Genomic DNA, 22,516 nt, shown 5'->3' with positions numbered 1-22,516 from the left:
GAGGACTATAGCCCTGAAGACCACCTCTCAGCTCATTGGTAGGAGGAAGGATAGTTGCTGTGATTTTGTTTTTGCTAGGGAATACATGCAGTCAGCATACATCTTGGTGAAAACCTAATGCTGGTCACAAAATACAAAAATCTCAAGTTAGTGACCATAATGCTTTTTCTATGTATGTGAAGATGCAAGAAGTGAGGTTCATTAAAACACTTTGTGAAATGCTTCTAACTATCTAAGGGTTTTTTGTCCAAAATACAGAGTATCCTATTATTGTCTTTAATTTCCTCTTTCTGAAGTACTGAGTTCACAGTCAGCAACTGCAATGAGTTAATCTTTGTAGATTTGGATGGAGAACAAAATGCTTTTTGCTTTTCTTTTGTTTGTGTAATCATTGGTAAAAAAAAAAAAAAAAAAAACAGTTAGTGAAAAATTTGACTTCTCAAGCTTTATTTTTATTGTTGTGATACTAATGCTTGTGTTTTGGTTTTTCCCATGTAATTTGGTAGTAAATTTAATAAGCAATCCGTAACAAGGGTGATAGTATAGGCAAGGGTTTAGAGTATAAAGCAATATGGTTCTCTCTTTAACATAGACATAAATAGAGAAGCATACAGATACAAATACAAGCCTCTCCATTGTATAGGAGACCATCTAGGGTGTTTATTTTCCTTTTTCCATATTTTTTAACCAGAGTCTTTAGTTTAATAACTGGGTGTTCTCTGTATGGTATGTAAACTAGATAATCACAGGATTTAGATTCAGTGATAATTAAAGCAGTTGTTCATACAATACTGTAAATAATCAATACATCAAGTAGGAGATCTGTCTAGATCTATCTATATCTATATCTATCTATCTATATATATACATGCACACACATATTTTTTTCAAAATGACTGGATAACTAATACCCAACTTCTTAAATACAGTGGTATTTTCTGTTTTGGGTTTTTTGTTTGTTTGTTTGGTAGAATCAGTTACAAGTGTCCATCTGACATAAGGTGAAATATGTCTTTAGAGTTGTAGTAGAGATTGATTTTTTAAATATTTTTTTAGTATAACTGGTTCTGAATTCAGAGGTAAATACTGATTATGCCTAGAATGTAATCAAATTTAAGGACTCTGATAATAAGTTTCTTTTTGTGAGAACCATCTCCGCATTAAGTAACTTGTTTAAATCCTCCTTCAAATAGCAATGCCATTTAATTAAGAAGGATATCACCAATATAGAGTGTATATTTGTACAGAATATTTGTTGTGCCAGTAACTTCTGATTACTTTGTACATGAACCATTTCTTTATTTCTTCCTATTCACTCTTTCTCTCTCTCTGTTCCTCTCCTTCTTCTCTCTTGCCACCCTCCCTCCTTCCCCATTCCCTCCCTCTTCCTATATCGCTTTTTTATTTATTTATTTATTTTTTTATTTTTTTATTATTTTCCCACTGTACAGCAAGGGGGTCAGGTCATCCTTACATGTATACATTGCAGTTACAGTTTTTTCCCCCACCCTTTCTTCTGTTGCGACATGAGTATCTAGACATAGTTCTCAATGCTATTCAGCAGGATCTCCTTATAAATCTATTCTAGGTTGTGTCTGATAAGCCCAAGCTCCCGATCCCTCCCACTCCCTCCCCCTCCCATCAGGCAACCACAAGTCTCTTCTCCAAGTCCATGATTTTCTTTTCTGTGAAAAGGTTCATTTGTGCTGGATATTAGAGTCCAGATATAAGGGATATCATATGGTATTTGTCTTTGTCTTTCTGGCTCATTTCACTCAGGATGAGATTCTCTAGTTCCATCCATGTTGCTGCAAATGGCATTATGTCATCCTTTTTTATGGCTGAGTAGTATTCCATTGTGTATATATACCACTTCTTCCGAATCCAATCATCTGTCGATGGACATTTGGATTGTTTCCATGTCCTGGCTATTGTGAATAGGGCTGCAATGAACATGCGGGTGCATGTGTCTCTTTTAAGTAGAGCTTTGTCCGGATAGATGCCCAAGAGTGGGATTGCAAGGTCATATGGAAGTTCTATGTGTAGATTTCTAAGGTATCTCCAAACTGTTCTCCATAGTGGCTGTACCAGTTTGCATTCCCACCAGCAGTGCAGGAGGGTTCCCTTTTCTCCACAGCCCCTCCAGCACTTGTTATTTGTGGATTTATTAATGATGGCCATTCTGACTGGTGTGAGGTGGTATCTCATGGGAGTTTTGATTTGCATTTCTCTTATAATCAGCGATGTTGAGCATTTTTTCATGTGTTTGTTGGCCATCTGTATATCTTCCTTGGAGAAATGTCTATTCAGGTCTTTTGCCCATTTTTCCATTGATTGATTGGCTTTTTTGCTGTTGAGTTGTATAAATTGCTTATATATTCTAGAGATTAAGCCCTTGTCCGTTGCATCATTTGAAACTATTTTCTCCCATTCTGTAAGTTGTCTTTTTGTTTTCTTTTTGGTTTCCTTTGCTGTGCAAAAGCTTTTCAGTTTGATGAGGTCCCATGGGTTTATTTTTGCTCTAATTTCTATTGCTTTGGGAGACTGACCTGAGAAAATATTCATGATGTTGATGTCAGAGAATGTTTTGCCTATGTTTTCTTCTAGGAGTTTGATGGTGTCCTGTCGTATATTTAAGTCTTTCAGCCATTTTGAGTTTATTTTTGTGCATGGTGTGAGGGTGTGTTCTAGTTTCATTGCTTTGCATGCAGCTGTCCAGGTTTCCCAGCAATGCTTGCTGAATAGACTTTCTTTTTCCCATTTTATGTTCTTGCCTCCCTTGTCAAAGATTAATTGACCATAGGTGTCAGGGTTTATTTCCGGATTCTCTTATCTGTTCCATTGGTCTGTCTGTCTGTTTTGATACCAGTACCACACTGTTTTGATGACTGTGGCTTTGTAGTATTTCTTGAAGTCTGGGAGCGTTATGCTTCCTGCTTGGTTTTTGTTTCTCAGGATTGCTTTGGCGAGTCTGGGTCTTTTGTGGTTCCATATAAATGTTTGGATTGTTTGTTCTAGTTCTGTGAACAATGTCATGGGTAATTTGATAGGGATTGCATTGAATCTGTAGATTGCTTTGGGTAGGATGGCCATTTTCACAATGTTGATTTTTCCAATCCAGGAACATGGACTATCTTTCCATTTCTTTACATCTTCTTTGATTTCATTGATTAAGGTTTTATAGTTCTCAGCATATAGGTCCTTTACCTCTTTGGTCAGGTGTATTCCGAGGTATTTGATTTTGTGAGGTACAATTTTAAAAGGTATCATTTTTTTTTATTCCTTTTCTAATGTTTCATTGCTGGTATACAGAAATGCAACTGACTTCTGAATGTTAATCTTATATCCTGCCACTTTGCTGAATTTATTAATCAGTTCAAGGAGTTTTTGGGTTGAGTCCTTAGGGTTTTCTAGGTATAGTATCATATCATCTGCATACAGTGACAGTTTGATCTCTTCTCTTCCTATATGGATGCCTTTTATTTCTTTTGTTTGTCTAATTGCTGTGGCTAAGACTTCCAAAACGATGTTGAAGAGCAGTGGTGAGAGTGGGCATCCCTGTCTTGTTCCAGATTTGAGTGAGAAGGCTTTCAGTTTTTCCCCATTGAGGATTATATTTGCTGTGGGTTTATCATAAATGGCTTTGATTATATTCAGGAATGTTCCCTCTATACCCACTTTGGCGAGGGTCTTGATCATGAATGGATGTTGAACTTTGTCAAATGCTTTTTCTGCATCTATTGAGATGATCATATGATTTTTGACCTTTTTTTTTGTTAATGTGGTGTATGATGCTGATTGATTTGCGTATGTTGAACCATCCTTGTGAACCTGGGATGAACCCAACCTGGTCATGGTGTATAATTTTTTTGATATGTTGTTGGATTCGGTTGGCTAAGATTTTGTTGAGAATTTTTGCATCTATATTCATCAATGATATTGGCCGATAGTTTTCTTTTTTGGTGGTGTCTCTGTCTGGTTTTGGAATGAGGGTGATGGTGGCCTCATAGAATGTCTTTGGGAGTATTCCTTCTTCTTCAACCTTTTGAAAGAGTTTAAGGAGGATGGGCACCAATTCCTCTTTATATGTTTGATAAAATTCACCTGTGAAGCCATCTGGTCCTGGACTTTTATTTGTAGGGAGTGATTTTATGACCTCTTCAATTTCATTTCTAGTGATCAGTCTGTTCAGTTGGTCTGTTTCTGCTTGATTCAGTTTTGGCAAGCTGTAAGATTCTAGAAAATTGTCCATTTCTTCCAGCTTTTCAAACTTGTTGCCATACAGTTGTTCATAGTATTCTCTTATGGTTTTTTGTATTTCTGCTGTATCCGTTGTGATTTCTCCTTTTTCATTTATAATTTTGGTGATTTGGGTTCTTTCTCTCCTCTTTTGAGTGAGTCTGGCCATGGGTTTGTCAATTTTGTTCACCTTTTCAAAGAACCAGCTCTTGGTTTTATTAATTTTCTCTATTGTTTTTTGAGTCTCTATTTTATTGATTTCTTCTTTGATCTTTATAATTTCCTTCCTTCTGCTGACTTTAGGACTTTTTTGTTCTTCTTTTTCTAATTCGTTTAGGTGGAGGGTTAAGTTGTCCATTTGGGATCTTTCTTCTTTTTTGAGAAAGGCCTGGATTGCTATAAATTTCCCTCTGAGCACTGCTTTCGCAGCATCCCATAGATTTTGAGAGGTTGTGTCTTCATTATCATTTGTTTCAAGGTAGTTTTTAATTTCCTTCTTGATTTCCTCATTGACCCATTGGTGTTTTAGTAGCATGTTGTTTAGTCTCCATGGAGTAGGTTTTTTCTCTTTCCTTTTCCCATGGTTGATTTCTAATTTCATGGCATTGTGGTCAGAGAAGATACTTGAGATAATTTCTACGCTCGTAAATTTATTGAGATTCGCTTTGTGTCCCAATATGTGGTTGATTCTTGAGAATGTTCCATGAGCATTTGAGAAGAATGTGTATTCTGCTTTTTTTGGATGTAGTGTCCTGAAGATATCAATTAAGTCTAACTTTTCTATTGTTTCCTTTAGGATCTCTGTTGCTTTATTGGTTTTCTGTCTAGAGGATCTGTCCATTGATGTGAGGGGGGTACCTATATCCCTTTAAAAAAAGAAAAAAAAAAACTTCTAAATTGTTCATGGAACAATTTTTGTTTACCATTTCTGTAGGCTAGGCCTTGGGAACACTACAAAAAATAGGTAGACATGATGCTAATTTAACAGCTTAGAGTCGAATGGGAGATAGAATTTTGCTACAGACAATTACAACACAGTGTAGTACGTACTACAATAGCTATTATATGAGTGCTGCATTAGGGTGGTAACAAGTTACCACAAATCTCATGGCTTAAAACAAGACAAATTTAGTATCCTACAGTTCTGTAACTCTGAAGTCAGGTGCATGTTTTACAGGGCTATAAACAAGGTGTAGGTAGGATAGCATTTTTTTTTTCTGAAATGTCTAGGGAAAAATGTTTTCTTTTTTGTCATTTTCATTATTATTTTTAATAGTTATTTCCCCAATACATTTTTTTTCTACTGTATAGCATGGTGACCCAGTTACCCATACATATACACATTCTATTTTCACGTATTATCATGCTCCATCATAAGTGACTAGACATAGTTCCAAGTGCTACATAGCAGATCTCATTGCTAATCCATTCCAGAGGCAATAATTTGTATCTATTAACCCCAAGCTCCCAACCACCCCAATCTCTGCCCCTCTGCCTTGGCAAGCACAAGTCTATTCTCCAAGTTCATGATTTTCTTTTCTGTGAAAAGGTTCATTTGTGCTGGATATTAGAGTCCAGATATAAGGGATATCATATGGTATTTGTCTTTATCTTTCTGGCTTCCTTCACTCAGTATGAGAGTCTCTAGTTCCATCCATGTTGCTGCACATGGCATTATTTTATTCTTTTTAATGGCTGAGTAGTATTCCATTGTGTATATATACCACATCTTCCTAATCCAATCATCTGTCGGTGGACATTTGAGTTGTTTCCATGTCTTGGCTATTTTGAATAGAGCTGCAATAAACATGTGGGTGCATGTGTCTTTTTTAAGGAAAGTTTTGTCTGGATATATGCCCAGGAGTGGGATTGCTGGGTCACATGGTTGTTCTATGTATAGTTTTCTACGATACCTACATACTGTCACAGGAAACATAACTATGAAAGAATAATCAAACAGATGCACTGTTAGTGATTTTTCAAGACTGTGGAGGAAAAGAGGCATGAGCCAAGGAATGTAATTAGCCCCTAGAAGCTGGAAAAGAAAACATTTTTCCCTACACATTCCAAAGCAACAGAAATAAGAGCAAAAATAAACAGTTGAACCTAATCAAACTGACAAGATTTTGCACAGCAAAGGAAACCAAAAATCAACTTACAGAATGGGAGAAAATAGTTTCAAATGATGCAACTGACAAGGGCTTAATCTCTAGAATATGCAAGCAACTTATACAACTCAATAGCAAAAAAGCCAACAACCCAATTGAAAAATGGGCAAAAGACCTGAATAGACATTTTTCCAAGGAAGATGTACAGATGGCCAATAAGTACATGAAAAAATGCTCACCATCCCTGCTTATCAGAGAAAAGCAAATCAAAACTCCCATGAGATACCACCTCACACCAGTCAGAATGGCCATCATTAAAGTCCACAAATAACAAGTGCTGAAGGGGTGTGGAGAAAAGGGAACCCTCCTGCACTGTTGGTGGGAATGTAAACTGGTACAGCCACTATGGAGAACAGTTTGGAGATACCTTAGAAATCTATACATAGAACTTCCATATGACCCTGCAATTCCACTCTTGGGCATCTATCCGGACAAAACTCTACTTAAAAGAGACACTTGCACCACATGTTCATTGCAGCCCTATTCACAATAGCCAGGACATGGAAACAATCCAAATGTCCATCGACAGATGATTGGATTCGGAAGAAGTGGTATATATACACAATGGAATACTACTCAGCCATAAAAAAGAATGGCGTAATGCCATTTGCAGCAACATGGATGGAACTAGAGAATCTCATCCTGAGTGAAATGAGCCAGAAAGACAAAGACAAATACCATATGATATCACTTATAACTGGAATCTAATATCCAGCACAAATGAACCTTTCCTCAGAAAAGAAAATCATGGACTTGGAGAAGAGACTTGTGGCTGCCTGATGGGAGGGGGAGGGAGTGGGAGGGATCAGGAGTTTGGGCTTATCAGACACAACTTAGAATAGATTTACAAGGAGATCCTGCTGAATAGCATTGAGAACTATGTCTAGATACTCATGTTGCAACAGAAGAAAGGGTGGGGGAAAAAATGTAATTGTAATGTATACATGTAAGGATAACCTGACCCCCTTGCTGTACAGTGGGAAAATAAAAAAAATATATTAAAAAAAAAGAAATCTATACATAGAACTACCATGTGACCCAGCAATGCCACTCTTGGGCATGTATCCAGACAAAACTTTCCTTAAAAAAGACACATGCACCCGCATGTTTATGACTCAGTCCAGGAAAGATTCTCTGAATTTAAGATCATGTGGTTATGTTGGGCTCTGCCAGATAACCTAGAATAGTCTCCTTATTCCAAGATCCATGTAAAGTGGCATGTCACATGTTCCAGGGATTAGGATGCAGACATTCCTAGAGAGCATCATTTTGTCTGCCACATGCTATGCAAGTACAGAAGAACACCTCTTCCAGAACTGAGATGAAGAGTATGTTTAAGGATGGCTTTCTGGAGAGAGCAGTCTGTTACTTTTGATGAAAAGGACAAGTGGCAGAAGGGTAGAACTGATGACAATTTCTGGAGTAGAACACACAAATTCCAGAAGATAAATGAGTAGCTTCTAGGAACTAAAAGATTCTCGTTATTACTTATAACAAAGGCAGAGTGGTACAACACAGTGGAAAGGAAAATAGGCCCGGATCCTCTGGAGCTTTAATGACCAAGGTAAAGAATCTAGACTCTATTCTGTGAACTGTGGTAAATCACTGGAGAGCTTTAAATAGATGAATGATGTGATCAGATCTCCAACTTTGTGATTTGGTCCTGGCTGCAGGGCAGGGAATAGATTGAAGGGAGTGAGTCATGGAGGATTAAGATCTTGGAAGAAGTCATTTTGGTGATTTAAGCTGGGGGTTTGGAGGAAAGATTAATATGGGTGACATCAATCAAAACGCATACAGTGGACTGATTCAAGACATAGGTGTTTGATATGATAGATCTTTATCATTAAACAGATAAAAGTAGCACAACAGAATGCCTCAAGTGTGACACTCCAGTGTTCGTTTTGGTCATATTGGTAGAACTGGGAAGTGCAGAAGGAGACAGAAATGTTGTGATGTTAAAAGCATGTGTGTGGATTTTGCCAGGCTAAGTTTTGTCCTTTGGGTGGAAATTTCCAGTCTATAGGTCAAAAGCTTGAGTAAGAAAGCTGGGCTGATGACAGTAATTAAGAATTTAAGGGATATATATAGTTATTTAAATTCTGTGTGGGTGAAGGTGTAGGATCAGAAGAGAACCTAGGGAAGTGCCCTGAGGAACCCCATCAGTTACAAGAGGTACAGAGGGAAAATAATTCAACAAACAAAGAAGATGTCTCCAGATTGATGGTTTGGGCATGGTGTAGGGGCAAGGGTCTAAAAGGTAAGGTATGCTGGAACTTGGAAAGGATATTTTGAGAGAAACAGTATAGTCAACACTCAGACTTATCATTTAATGATCAAGTCTGAAAGGAAATAGAAGATAGTTCAGTTCTTTGTTTTATTACTTTGGCAAGAGTAAGTAGTTTTAAGGAGTAAGTATACTCAGAACTAGGGTTAAGTATGTTGATAAAAGAGTGGAAGGTGAAGATGTGGAGACAACAGTGCTTTATGGACTGTTGGAAAGCAGCAGAGACTTGGGCATGTTAAATACTGATAAAGAGCCAATTCCCACCCATTGCTATTTTTCTCATACAGAAAATTTTTGCAGTGGTGATAGAGGCTGTGCTTCTCACACTTATTCTCAGTAAGTGCCCCTAATGGGAGAAGCAAGTGAGTACTTTCCTCCCAGAGGGACAGTGGTTTGGCTGAGGCTTCTACAAAATCACTTCAGGTCCTGCAGGAGTCTTTACTTATCGTGACCATAAGAATCACAGAAAACATAGAGCCAATCGTCCAGGTGACAGCTATAGACTTGTGGTGTATAATGTAAACTATCTGGCAATGAGAAAATATTCAATGCACCAGCTAGTAGTGAGCATCACCAAAACAGCCGTAAAGGCTGGAAATAGACTAGTAAAGCTGCCTACATTGGTTTTTGTTTGTTTGTTTGTTTGTTTTTTATAAACAGCCAAGACTCCAGCTAAGGATGCACTAATGAGGAGACAAAGTGAAATTATAGGTCTAGGAAAAGGTTTTAGAAAGTGTGTTTATAGAAATGTTGAGTCAAGTTACAGGCTGTCTTGGAATCCATTAAATATGATTATCAAGTATACATCACTGTGTAAAATGACTCTGCATTTTCATTACTCAGAGTTGAGATTACAGTTAAAAGGTCCATCAAAATCAATTGGTAAGGTAAGGTCATGGTCTAAAATACTTAAGTTAAAAAGGTCTCTCAAAGTGCAAAGTGCAAGTCATCCCTTTTTCTTAGATTAAATTATCCAGCATGATTTCAGTATTTATTTCAATCTCTTGTTTCTATTAGTATTTGTGAGCTACCTGATAGTAGGAACCAAAATAAGTTCCACTTTGTCCACATCATTCTCATTTGTGGATATCGTTCTCATTCCAGAGCCATTGTCTGGGAGGATATAGTTTTGTTCCTTGAATAAACTGTTTTTTAAAAGTTACTTGAAAAAAAGGGAAGGAGTCAATATTTACACTATTTGGTTGGTTTCCCTGGAAACCATTAATTTCAAGGAAAATGAAGACAAGGTAATCTGTTTTTATCAACAAATTATAGGGAAACCAATATTAAATAAATCAACAATGACTCTTCTAGCTGTTGAGCCACTGTAGCAAATACCTAAGTATTTTTTGCCCCTCTCAAACATGAAATTTAATTTCTTTTAAATTAACTTAAATTTCACAGCTGCTCTGGTAGTTGCTTCCATTATCCTAGGATTTACTTCCATGTAAAACCAAGAATGAAAAGGAGAAAGGCTTTATTTCATTTAAAACTTAATAGTCTAAGAACTTTTGTTAATTAAAAAAATTTTTTGTTATTAAAGTATAGTTGGTTTACAATGTTGTGCCAATTCCTGCTGTACAGCAAAGTGATTCAGTTATACGTATATATACATTTTTTTTTTTTTTTTGTCTTTTTAGGTCCACACTCACCGCATGTGGAGGTTCCCAGGCTAGGGGTCAAATTGGAGTTTTAGCTGCTGGCCTACACCACAGCCACAGCAATGAAAGATCCAAGCTGCATCTGTGACCTGCACCATAGCTCATGACAATGCCAAATCCTTAACCCACTGAGTAAGGTCAGGAATTGAACCTGCATCCTCATGGATGCTAGTCAGATTCATTTCCACTGAGCCACGATCATAACTCCTATGTTTTTTTAAAATATTCTTTTCCATTATGGTCTATCCCAAGAGACTGGATATAGTTCCCTGTGCTATACAGTAGGACCTCATTGCTTATCTATTCTAAATGTAATAGTTTGCATTTATTAATGCCAAAATCCCAGTCACTACCACTCCCTCCTCCCTCCCCCTTGGCAACCACAAGTCTGTTCTGTATGTCTGTGAGTCTATTTCTTTTCTGTAGATAAGTTCATTTGTGCCATAGTTTAGATTCCACATGTAAATGATATTGTGTGGTATTTGTCTTTCTCTTTCTGACATACTTCAGTTAGTATGATAATCTCTAGTTGTATCCATGTTGCTGCAAATGTCATTATTTTGTTCTTTTTTATGTCTGAGTAGTATTGCATTATATATATGTACCACAGTTTCTTAATCCATTCATCTGTCGATGGACATTTAGGTTGTTTCCATGTCTTGGCTATTGTGAATAGTGCTTCTATGAACATAGGGTTACCTGTATCTTTTTGAGTTATAGTTTTGTCTGGATATATGCCCATGACTGGTATTGCTGGGTCATATGGCAGTTCTATATTCCATTTTCTGAAGAGCCTCCATACTGTTCTCCACAGTTGTTGTATCAGTTTATATTATCACCAATAGTGTAGGAGGGTTCCTTTTTCTTGATACCCTCTCCAGCATTTGTTATTTGTAAATTTATTAATGATGGCCATTGTTACCAGTGTGAGGTGGTACCACATTGTAGTTTTGATTTGCTTTTCTCTAATAATTAATGTCTAAGAGCTTTTAAATACAATGTGAATGACTTTTAACAAAGAGCAGATATGTAATTAATACATCATTGTCTCTTGTTGGAACAGGGAAAAGCAGGAAGAAGGAGAAATGCCAGGATGCTGACCTGTACCCTCTAGTGGAAACAGAACCATGTCCTTGTGATGTGTTTATATCTCACCCTTATGGAAATTGGTCAGATTGTATTCTTCCTGAAGGCAGAAGGGAGCCTCCTCGAGGATTGCGGGTACAAGGAGACAACAAAGAATGTGGAGAAGGCACACGCTTTCGAGCAATAGCCTGTTCTGATAAAAATGGAAGACCTGTTGACCCTGCCCATTGCAACAGCTCTGGTAAGGAGATGGGTGAGGAGTAACAGCCCAGGAGGTTGGCGCCAGTTCTAAGATTGGTAGCCTTGTTTGTTAGTAATTATTTCTATTCTCCTTTGTCAAGAGCACACTGTCTTTCATAAAATATGGACACATGCAATGCACATATCCATATCTCACTGATTATCTGGAATTTGATTGTTTGCGATCTTTGACTTACCTCCTTCTATACTTTACCTCTGGCTGCTTGTTCACTGCAGGTGAGCATAGTTGCTTCTCTTTCCAAGAAAGCCAAAGCCCTAAAATACATTTTAGGATGTTTATTGGTGCTCTGATCAAATATATAGAAGGTGTCAGGCCTTTTATTTCTTGTAAGTGGGGTGACAAAATACCAATGAAAAAGTTAATTTTAAATGTTTTATAGTACAATGTATAAGTACATCCAAATTAATAGACTAAAGCTGTAGAAAAGAAATTAGGCAATCTGGAAGAATTTTTGAGATGTTAATCAGAGAGAAGACTATCTTTTTATTTTGTTGAACCTCGGATAATTTAAAAGCTATGGATGAACAGACAAAAGAAGGATAATTAAATACAGGTGGGGTAAATATTGATGGAAGATTTTGAGACTAATGATGACAGTGGAGCTTATGAATTTCCTGCTCTATTTTTCAGTTTTTACCACATTTTTTTTTCAGTAAGCACTAAAATACATAGAGGTTTTATGGAAGGTATGAACAGAATTCAAGTTTGAGTGGGAAACTCTAAAAAAAAGTGGTAGATGTAGGTCTCTGTCATTAAGGTCTTATGTTCTAATAAGCTTCCTCAATAAAGCCAGAAATGGCAAATTGAATTCCGTTTTAACATTCAAGTCAAGTAATTGAAAATTCATCTTTAGTCTTTATTGCCAGTGTATTGGCTCATTTTATTTAGTATATACTCGGATCATTATAGGAATGCAAATTAAGGTTTAATGACTTTTTAATTGGTGCTATCATCGCTCTGCTTCCTGGATAAGTCTACAGAATTGTATTCTGTGATTTTACTTTCAAAAACATGAATACGTCACAGGCAAATGATGGGCCCATTTTATAGAGGCCAACGTTGGTTGAATCTAATCTTTGATTTTCAGCTTTTATGCACATATTGGTTTATTTTTTTTTAACTTCGTGAAATATATTTGACATATAGCATTGCATACATTTAAGGTGTACATGTTAATACAATATATTTATATGTTGTAATATGATTGCAATTATAGTTATAATTAACACCTATAATATTACATAATTATCATTCCTTCTTACTTATTGGAAGGATTGTAATCTATTAGCAGTTTGATTCTAACACAATATTTTTGTCCATGTTTACTATACTTTGCGTTAGATCTCTAGGACTTATTTACTGCTCATTGCAAATTTGTGCCATTAAACTATACTATCCCTGCCCTATTCCTCCACCCTCTCCCCTGGAAATCGCCATTTCACTCTGCTTTTTGAGTGTGGCTTTTTTAGATTCCACATATAAGTGGTATAATACAGCATTTGTCATTCTTTGTCTAACATCTCAATATAATATCCTCAGGGTCCATCCATATTGCCACAAAAAAAAATCCTAGCTAGAGAAATTAGGCAGGAACAGTAAAAGGCATCCAAATGAGGACAGAAGCAGTAAAATATACAAACAAAAGGAGGGTAAAAGGAAAGGAAAGGATTGTTCCTTTTACCCTGTTTTTATCTGCCTTTTGTAAGTTGGTGGTTCTCCTTGGTGGTATGTTCTTGTGTTCTCTCTCTGCCCATTTTTTGAAGGTTTTTTTTGTTGTTGTTGTTGTTGTTTTGGTTTTTGTTTTTTGTCTTTTTAATGCCGCACCCATAGCGTGTGGAGGTTCCCAGGCTAGGGGTTGAATCAGAGCTGTGGCTGCCAGCCTACACCACAGCCACAGCAACACCAGATCCGAGCCACGTCTGTGACCTATACTATAGCTCACAGCAACGCCGGATCCTTAATCCACTGAGAGGCCAGGGATCGAATCTGTGTCGTCATGGATGCTAGTCGCATTCACTTCTGCTGGGCCAGACGGGAACTCCCATTTTTTTACGGTTTTTTAATATCTTCCTTTACTTTATGGTTACCACCTCTTCTACTCTACCTCTTCTGCTATAGAAGTAACTACCACTTCTTTCAAAACCCCCTTGCAGTATCATCCTGAGAAGGGGGCTGGCTACCTTAGGAAGTTTCTCCCACTCCTCTGCAATCAGACTCTTCTCTAGCCTACTCCAAGGACATTCTGGAATCTCCCCTTAGGTAGGCTGGACTTCCAAACATTCTTTTTTCCATGGGTATTCACACAGTTTTGCATTCTCAAGGTTCTTTCTTTTCTCATCTCAGTGAGTGGAGTGGGGCTGGTTTTTGACAACCCCCTTGTATCTACATCCCCCACCAAGACCACTTTTATTTACTTATAGATGCACAGGTGGACTAGAAACCTCCAAGTCCCTTGATGTAATACACAGAAGCAATTTTAGTTAATGGATATCTAATTATTATTCTAAAAAGAGAAGAGAGGAATGACTTAAGACCACCCATGATTCTGATGTTACCTACATTTTGGTTCATTCATTCAATTGACCAAATCTTGTATATTGTACACCTGCTGTGTACTTAGTCCTCTTCTATAATTTGGGTTTATAATTATGGGAAAATCAGATATTGTGCGGTTTATTGTTAGTGGAGGATAGAAACAAAACAAATGAATAAAAGGAATTTCAAGTCTGGATTAGCCCTTAGGATCCTGAATAGAAATTCTTTAGATTTTAGGGGGAGGGAGTGGGAGGGATCGGGAGCTTGGGCTTATCAGACACAATTTAGAATAGATTTACAAGGAGATCCTGCTGAATAGCATTGGGAACTATGTCTAGATACTCATGTTGCAACAGAAAAAAAGGGTGGGGGAAAAATGTAATTGTAATGTATACATGTAAGGATAACCTGACCCCCTTGCTGTACAGTGGGAAAATAAAAAAAAATAAAAATAAAAATAAAAATAAAAAAATTAAAAAAAAGAAATTCTTTAGACTTTAGGAAAATCTTCACTGAAGTGACGTAAATTTGAAGGGTGAGAAGGTAACAACCATCTGATAAATATGTGCCAGGTAATTTCACTTAATGGAAAAAGCATGTCCAGAGGATGTAAGGCAGAAAAGAAGTTCTGGAAAAAAAAGAAGCCCTGTCATTTGAATCTGGTGGGACAAAGCAAGGGGTTTGGATCTAAATCAAGTGCAACCATCAGATGGGAAGAGGTGTACATAATGTGATCCAAATTAGGTGTTTAAAAAGTCACTCTAAGAGTACCTTTATTGCACAGTAGGTTAAAAATCCAGCACTGTCACTGCATGGGCTTGGGTTGACACTGTGGCACAGGTTCGATCCCTCGCCTGGGAAGTTCCACAAGCTGTGAGCACAGCCAAAAGTAAATAAATAAAATTTTTTTTAAATAAAAAAAATTACTTTTGGCTAATGTGTAAAGATTGGCTTCAAAGGAGCAAAGATGCTATTGGGAGACTGTTGCAATAGTCAAGGTAAGACATTATGATTTTAGGTTAGACTTAGGATGGCATCAATAAAGAAACAGGAGAATTAAGATAACATTTGGAGATAGAATTGACAAGATTATTCCAATGCTAGGTGTCTTTTTTGTAATATATCAGCTATCTTTCACCTCTAATTTGTCATGGGTTTGTCTGTGTGTGTTTAATTTAGAAATAATCATTTCAGGTTAGAAAAGAAAATATCCTCAAGGAAGAGGAGGCATTGAAAACAGAACCAATTTACAGAGCAATAGTAAAAGCTATTAGAGATTCTAAAAGATTTTTACCAAGTGAAAACAGTGCGTTGATCAATATTTACCAGAGGCTCATAACTATTATGATGTATTTTCAATATATTTTGTAGTACTTCAAAAAATATTTTTAAAAATAGTAAACAGAATTACCCTATTGGGTCACTTCTAAGGTTAAGAGACAGATCCATCTATCAAGGGAATAGAATACTTTTATGTAGTCACTAATATAGACATTTTTTAATATCTATTAGTTAACTCACTATTAAGAATTCTCTTTTCATCATGGACAAACTGAAGCAGAGAGCAGTGATCTCAATCTGGCTCTCCTAGCAAGAGCAGTAAATACTTTGCCTTTCTAAGGTCTAACATAGGTCTTGTCTTCCATTTGTACTTGGTAGACACAAATGGGATTTCCTAAGATGATATCAGAAACAGTTATTCCCCAAGCTGAGGGGATCCTACGTGGTCCCTGCTTGTAACTATAGCTGTGGGCAACACAATTCACTAAATTCTGGATTCTCTCTCCTAATGGAGTTCATGGAAGATTTAAACCACAGATTAACATTAGCCAGGTCTCTTTGTTGTTAGAAATGTCACTGAGGGGACTAATAATAAAATCGCACTTAATTAAAAGAAAAAAAGTTTAAGAATGGAACTTACATATATATCCTGTCATCAATTGTCTGCTTATTTTGAATTCCATCAGTGCTTAATGTCCAAACATTTGATATATTTCCCAACTGTACGTGACAATAAGCCAGATGTTGACTCTAATTACCTAGTTTGGGCAATGGAATAGCATGTAAAAAATAAAGATATTTGAGGTGAGTTACTTTCAGCTATCTTCCAACTATGTCTCTTAGTCCAGCTTTTGTCAAAAGAATAAGACACAAAATCACCCCCACGCCCCATCATACTCCATTCTCTCTCCCTTTCTCTGCCTTCTTCCCTGACTTCATTCAGGTCTCTGATCATAGCAAGTCTTTGCCTAACTCCTCTACTAAATCAGTCTACCTTATCATCCTTATGATTCTTTTATGAATATATTTAGCTTTTTAAAAAAAATTCTGTGTATATTTTGATTTTTCTTGTAATCTGATTGCTCATTGAAATTCAGAACTCAATCAAGGTCCATTTCTCCATCCTCAATACCTAACACAGGGTCTGGCTTGTCACAGGCTTTCAGTATATGTTGGCTGAATGAATGAAAGACAAGGTTAGATATGGCAAGAGTCAACATGATGCCTAGATAAAAGTTCTGAGTGTGTGTGTGTGTGTGTGTGTGTGTGTGTGTGTTAAAAGCTGTTGGGGTAGAATAGGTTTGGGTATAATGGATGCAGAGCCATTGAAAATTGGCCTCTGCAATATATAGTCAAACAAACACTATAGAATACCCAATTCTATTTTTCCCTTGATATACAGGGATTAGAGGAAAGAAATTGTACTGCTACGAGTGGAAAGGAATGTTTTTTGAGAGAATGGAAAAATGCAGAAAAGAAAGAAAAAGACAAATACCATATGATATCACTTATATCTGAAATCTAATATATGGCACAAATGAACCTTTCCAAAGAAAGAAAATCATGGACTTGGAGAATAGACTTGTGGTTGCCAAGGGGGAGGGGCAGGGAGTGGGGTGGTTTAGGAGCCTGGGGTTAATAGATACAGACTATTGCCTTTGGAATGAAATAGCAATGAGATCCTGCTGTGTAGCACTTGGAACTATGTCTAGTCACTTATGATGGAGCATGATAATGTGTGAAAATAGAATGTGTACGTGTATGTGTAACTGGGTCACCATGCTGTACAGTAGAAAAAAAAAGTGTATGGGGAAATAACAGTTGATTACAACTAAAAAAAAAATAATAAAACTGCAATAAAAAAAGAAAAATAATTTTCTTAGTGATCCAGTGATGATTATGTGAGTAAAACTTTAATTCACCTGAATATAAAGTGAAAATGTAATCTGTTTCATATCTGATTCCATATAAATTATGATTGATTTGAGAGGCAATTAATTATATTCATTAGTATTTTATCCAGAAATAACTTGGCATTTGCAGCTGAGCTCTAGAACAGCAATTTTATTAATTTGCTGTCATATATAAGAAGGTATGGGAGGTCCAGTTGTGGCTTAGCAGGTTAAGAATGCAGCGAGTATCCATGAGGATGTGGGTTCAATCCCTGGCCTTGCTCATTGGATTAAGGATCCGGTGTTGCCCCAAGTTGTGGCCTAGGTCACAGGCAGGCCTCAGATCTCACGTTGCTGTGGCTGTGGTATAGTCCAGCAGCTGCAGCTCCAATTCAACTTGTAGCCTGGGAACTTACATATGCCACAGGTGTGGCCCTAAAAAAAAACAAAGTAAAACAAAAAGGAGGTATGAATAGAATACAAAGCAAAACAAACTAAAAACCCTTTGTAATTTAATGAATAATATTTTACATGTTAGAAATTACTGGAAAATGTTAATTTAATCTTAAAACCTTCAGAAAGTAAATGTTCTGTGTGTATTGATTATTATTGAAAGCTTTATCACAACTACACAGAGACACATTTATTTTGACAAAGCTAGAGGACTGAAATTTACATCTTTATTAACTCAGTTAGTTAGGAGAGCATTTTATAAAGTGTCCTGGCAAAGACTTGTGTAGATCAAAGATTTCACAAATTTTTAAAACTATTGTGAACCCTGCTAATGAGTCTATAACACGGAGGTACTAAATAATTATATCTCTTGTAGAAATAAATGGAAACTCCTTAGTCATCTGAAATTTTTGCTAAATGACCTGTTTCCTAAACCTTCTGTACCTTTATGTTTCTGGAGATGTTGAAAAGCTCTTCAAATCACCATTTGAGGAGGAATAATAGTTCCTAATGTGAGGCAAAGAAATTGAAGTTTGACAAGATGAATGTGTGTGTTTTTCATGTTGAGATTTTGCTTGCTTTGCTTTTTTTTTTTTTTTGATGTGAATGTTGCTGTTAAAAATTCACATGACATCACTGCTTTAGAGATGTTTCTCTCTTCCTCCCATGTTCCTCTATCCCAGTGGCTTTCCCATATTTGCTCAGACTTTTCTCACTGTTACCTCAGATCCACTGCAGTGGACGGTCCATCCACTGGTCCATACTCATTTCTTCCTTACACCAACATTTTGTCTCATTTCAATGAGAAGACTCTTTCACAATATGACTGTCCCTCTCATAGGTTTTATTTTTATTTCTTCATTTGTCAGTAAGTTGTACTTTTATTTTATTGGAACATAGTTGCTTTATAATGTTGTGTTCATTTCAGGTGGACAGCAAGGTGATTTAGTTATACATATATTCATTCTTTTTGAGGTTCTTTTCCCATATAGGTTATTATGAAATACTGAGTAGAGTTCCCTGTGCTATATAGTGGGTCCTTGTTGATAATCTATTTTATATATAGTAATTTGTCTATGTTAATCCAAACCTCCTAATTTATCTTTATCCCTTTCCCTCTCCCCTTTGGTAACCATAATTTTTTTTTGTTGTTGTTAAATCTGTGAGTCTGTTTCTCTTTTGTGAATAAGTTCATTTGTATCATTTTTTATTTGATTCCAGATATAAGCGATATAATATGATATTTCTCTTGCTCTGTCTGACTTTACTCAGTGTGATCATCTGTAGGTCCATTCATATTGTTGCCAGTGGCATTACTTATTCTCTTTTATGGCTGTATAATACTCCATTGCATATATGTACCACATCTTTTTTTTTTTTTTTTGTCTTTTTGCCTTTTCTACGGCCACTCTCATGGCATATGGAGGTTCCCAGGCTGGGGATCTATTCGGAGCTGTAGCCACCGGCCTACGCCAGAGCCACAGCAACGTGGGATCCAAGCCACACCTGCAGTCTACACCACAGCTCATGGCAACACCAGATCTTTAACCCACTGAGCAAGGCCAGGGATCGAACCCGCAACCTCATGGTTCCTAGTCGGATTTGTTAACCACTGAGCCATGATGGGAACTCCTGTACCACATCTTCTTTATCCATTCTCCATTGATGGACATTTTGGTTGCTCCCATGTCCTGGTTATTTTGAATAATGCTGCTATGAGTATATGGATGCATGGATCTTTTTGAATTATGGTTTTCTCTAGATATATGCGCAGGAGTGGGATTGCTGGAACATATGGTCAACTGATGGCCCAGGCCCCTTGGTGTGGCATGCAAGGCCCTTCTTGATTTACCCTTTGTATACCCCTGAAGCCTTATCCTTCTTCCTTTCCATGTTGAATTCCACCCATCTTGGGATTTGGATATCTCAAAACATATCATTCATTCTTACGAGGTTTTTGCCTTCTCTACCTGTATGCTGTAATTCTGCTAGGACTTTGATTTTCTTCATTACAATGAACTTCTCTAGTTGACTTCTAATAACCTTTCAGGTTTCAGGTTAGAAATATCAACTTTTCTGGGAAACCTCAGGGAATCGTTACAGTCAGCTCTTCCCCAACCCCTAGAACCCACTAAGAGCGGAGTATATCTGCCTTATATCATTATTATTTTTGTTTTGGCCACATCCATGGCATGTGAAAGTTCTGGATCAGGGACTGAATCCATGCCGCAGTTGCAACCTATGCCACAGCAGCAGCAACACCAAATCCTTAATCCATTACACTGGACTGGGATCAAACCTGTACCTCAGCAGTGACCCAAGTCACTGAAGAGACAACACTGAATCCTTAACCCACTGGGCCACAGCAGTAACTCCTACCTTATATCCCATAACGAGATGCAGGTCCCCAATATTGGTGCTTCCCATATTTTTATCTACTTTATTGCTAGTCTGCCATGGAGGGGTGCTGGGTCCTTGAGGAAGGGACTGTCTAACTCATCACTGTATCATCACAAACACCTGGCAGAGAGTCAGCACATTACACATACTTAATAATTGTTAGAAAAACGGAAAATATAAATATGTGCTTATGTATAAGGAATTTTAATGTACATAAATGTATTCATTTTTTATGACTACCATAGCAAAACCATAAACTAGGTGCCTGAAAATAATACATGTTCATTAACTCTTTCACAGTTCTCTAGGTCAGAAGTCCAAAATTTACTGGGTCGAAATCAAGGCGAGGTCAGAGCCATACTCCCTTCAGAGGCTCTAGAGGGAAATCTGTTTCCTGGCCTTTTCCCAGATTCTAGTTTCCTTGACTCCAGGCCTCTTCCTGTGTCTTCAAGCCAGTGGCATAGCATCTTGCTTCAGAGTCTCATTACCCTCTGTGTCAATTCTATGCCCTGTCTCCCTCTGTTTCCCTCTTATAAGGATGTGTAGGATTGCTCAGTTTGTGCTGATAATCCAGGTTAAGTTTCTCATCTCCATATCCTTAATTTAATCGTAACCACAAAATCTCTTTTACGTATAAGGTAACATTCAGAGGTTCCAGAGATTAGAACCTGGATATCTTTGGAGATCATTATTTTTCATGCTGCAATATGTTAAGGCTATTGTGTTTTGAAGCTAAACTTTTTTTAAAGTTGTGCAAATGAAAAAGAACTGGAAACTCTCTTAAGTGTTAGAAGCAGTGGTATAGTGTTATTTTCTTCATTCTTTCATGTATGTAGTATCTACCAAGGGGATTTATGCAAACAATTGATATAGTAATCTGAAAAATAATTAAGCAAAATATCACAATGGCTAAAATATTGTAATGAAGAATGCAGTTAGAACTTTTAGTTTTTTCTTTAAGTAAGATGTAATCAGTATTTTCTTTCACTTTTTTTAATGGGATTTGGGGATATGTCCTTGTATCTAGTCAAACCTCAGCTTTATCTTATTTATTTATCACATTTTGTATTCTAGTTTTATCTCATTAACAATTATTAGAGGAGTTCCCGTCATGAATCAGTGGTTAATGAATCCGACTAAGAACAATGAGGTTGAGGGTTCTACCCCTGGGCTTGCTCAGTGGGTTAAGGATCCGGTGTTGCCATGAGCTGTGCTGTAGGTTGCAGATGTGGCTCAGATCCCACGTTGCTGTGGCTCTGGCGTAGGCTGGCAGCTACAGCTCCGATTACACCCCTAACCTGGGAACCTCCATATGCCACGAGTGCGCCCCTAGAAAAGGCAAAAAGGCAAAACGACCAAAAAAAAAAAAAAGAAAAAAAAATTATTAGAAACAGGAGTTACCATCGTGGCTAAATGGTTAACAAACCCAACTGGCAACCATGAGGATGTGGGTTCGATTCCTAGCTTCGCTCAGTGGGTTAAGAATCTGGCGTCGCCATGAGCTGTGGTGTAGGTCGCAGACACTGCTCAGATCCTTCATTGCTGTGGCTATGGTGCAGGCCAGTGGCTACAGCTCCGATTCGACCCCTAGCCTGGGAACCTCCATATGCTGCAGGTGTGGCTCTGAAAAGACCAAAAAAAAAAAAAAAAAAAAAAAAAAAAACCAATTATTAGAAACAAACATTTGCTGATAAGATCTTTGATGAGAGAGTTCTCCTACTGAAAATGTTTCAGGAACACACAGTCCAAGAAGTCATCCAATTAAGGGATACATAGAAACAGTGGTTCATTTGTTGATGTACTGATTTATTCTTTTTAACAAACATTGAAGGAACACCTGGTTTTCATCAGGCTCTTTCATATATAATGGTATATAAAGATACATAAGTAATACTCACTGGAGGTAGTCACAGTTTCATAATGCAGAACTCTTAGGAACTTCTGAATTGGGTATTGTCTTCCCTCTCTGAGTCACATCATACTTTAGTTTTTGGAATTACAATGAAACCAAAATTTCAGGGAAAAACCAGCTACACAGTTTCATGTACCCTGTATTTCTTATCCAGAATTATTTCCAAAAATAGAATAAATGTTTCTCTCTCAGTGATTAGAGGTAAACAATAAAAGAAAGTTAGATTAGGGCCTTATATCTTAGTATCTGTGGATTTTATTGGAATACATTTCTAGAAAAGGCCATATGTGCTGTCACCTTTCTCCTGAGATCTGTGGGCTTGTGATAAAAATCCATGTAT

General features: G+C 37.1%; 1 protein-coding gene across 10 annotated transcripts in view; it reads left to right on the top strand.

Annotated features, from left to right (window-relative positions):
• THSD7B (thrombospondin type 1 domain containing 7B) overlaps window positions 1-22,516 on the top strand; it is a 960,849-nt gene that overhangs the window by 684,646 nt on the left and 253,687 nt on the right. For all 10 annotated transcript variants that reach the window (XR_014830551.1, XR_014830550.1, XR_014830553.1 and 7 more), the window contains one exon: window positions 11,419-11,682. Coding sequence is in view for 6 of the 10 variants with exons in the window: in XM_085001332.1 (XP_084857458.1) it covers window positions 11,419-11,682 (264 nt within the window). In the remaining 4 variants the exon portion in view is untranslated. The remainder of the gene's footprint in view (window positions 1-11,418; window positions 11,683-22,516) is intronic.

The sequence above is a fragment of the Sus scrofa genome, chromosome 15, assembly GCF_054392235.1.
Source record: "Sus scrofa isolate SSC_HxYL_T2T_F1_AM1 chromosome 15, Sscrofa_HxYL_maternal_Yorkshire_Landrace_v2.0, whole genome shotgun sequence".
In the NCBI taxonomy this organism is placed as follows: domain Eukaryota; kingdom Metazoa; phylum Chordata; class Mammalia; order Artiodactyla; family Suidae; genus Sus; species Sus scrofa.
Note: the sequence above shows the minus strand (reverse complement) of the source record. Positions and strands in the feature narration are given on the sequence as shown.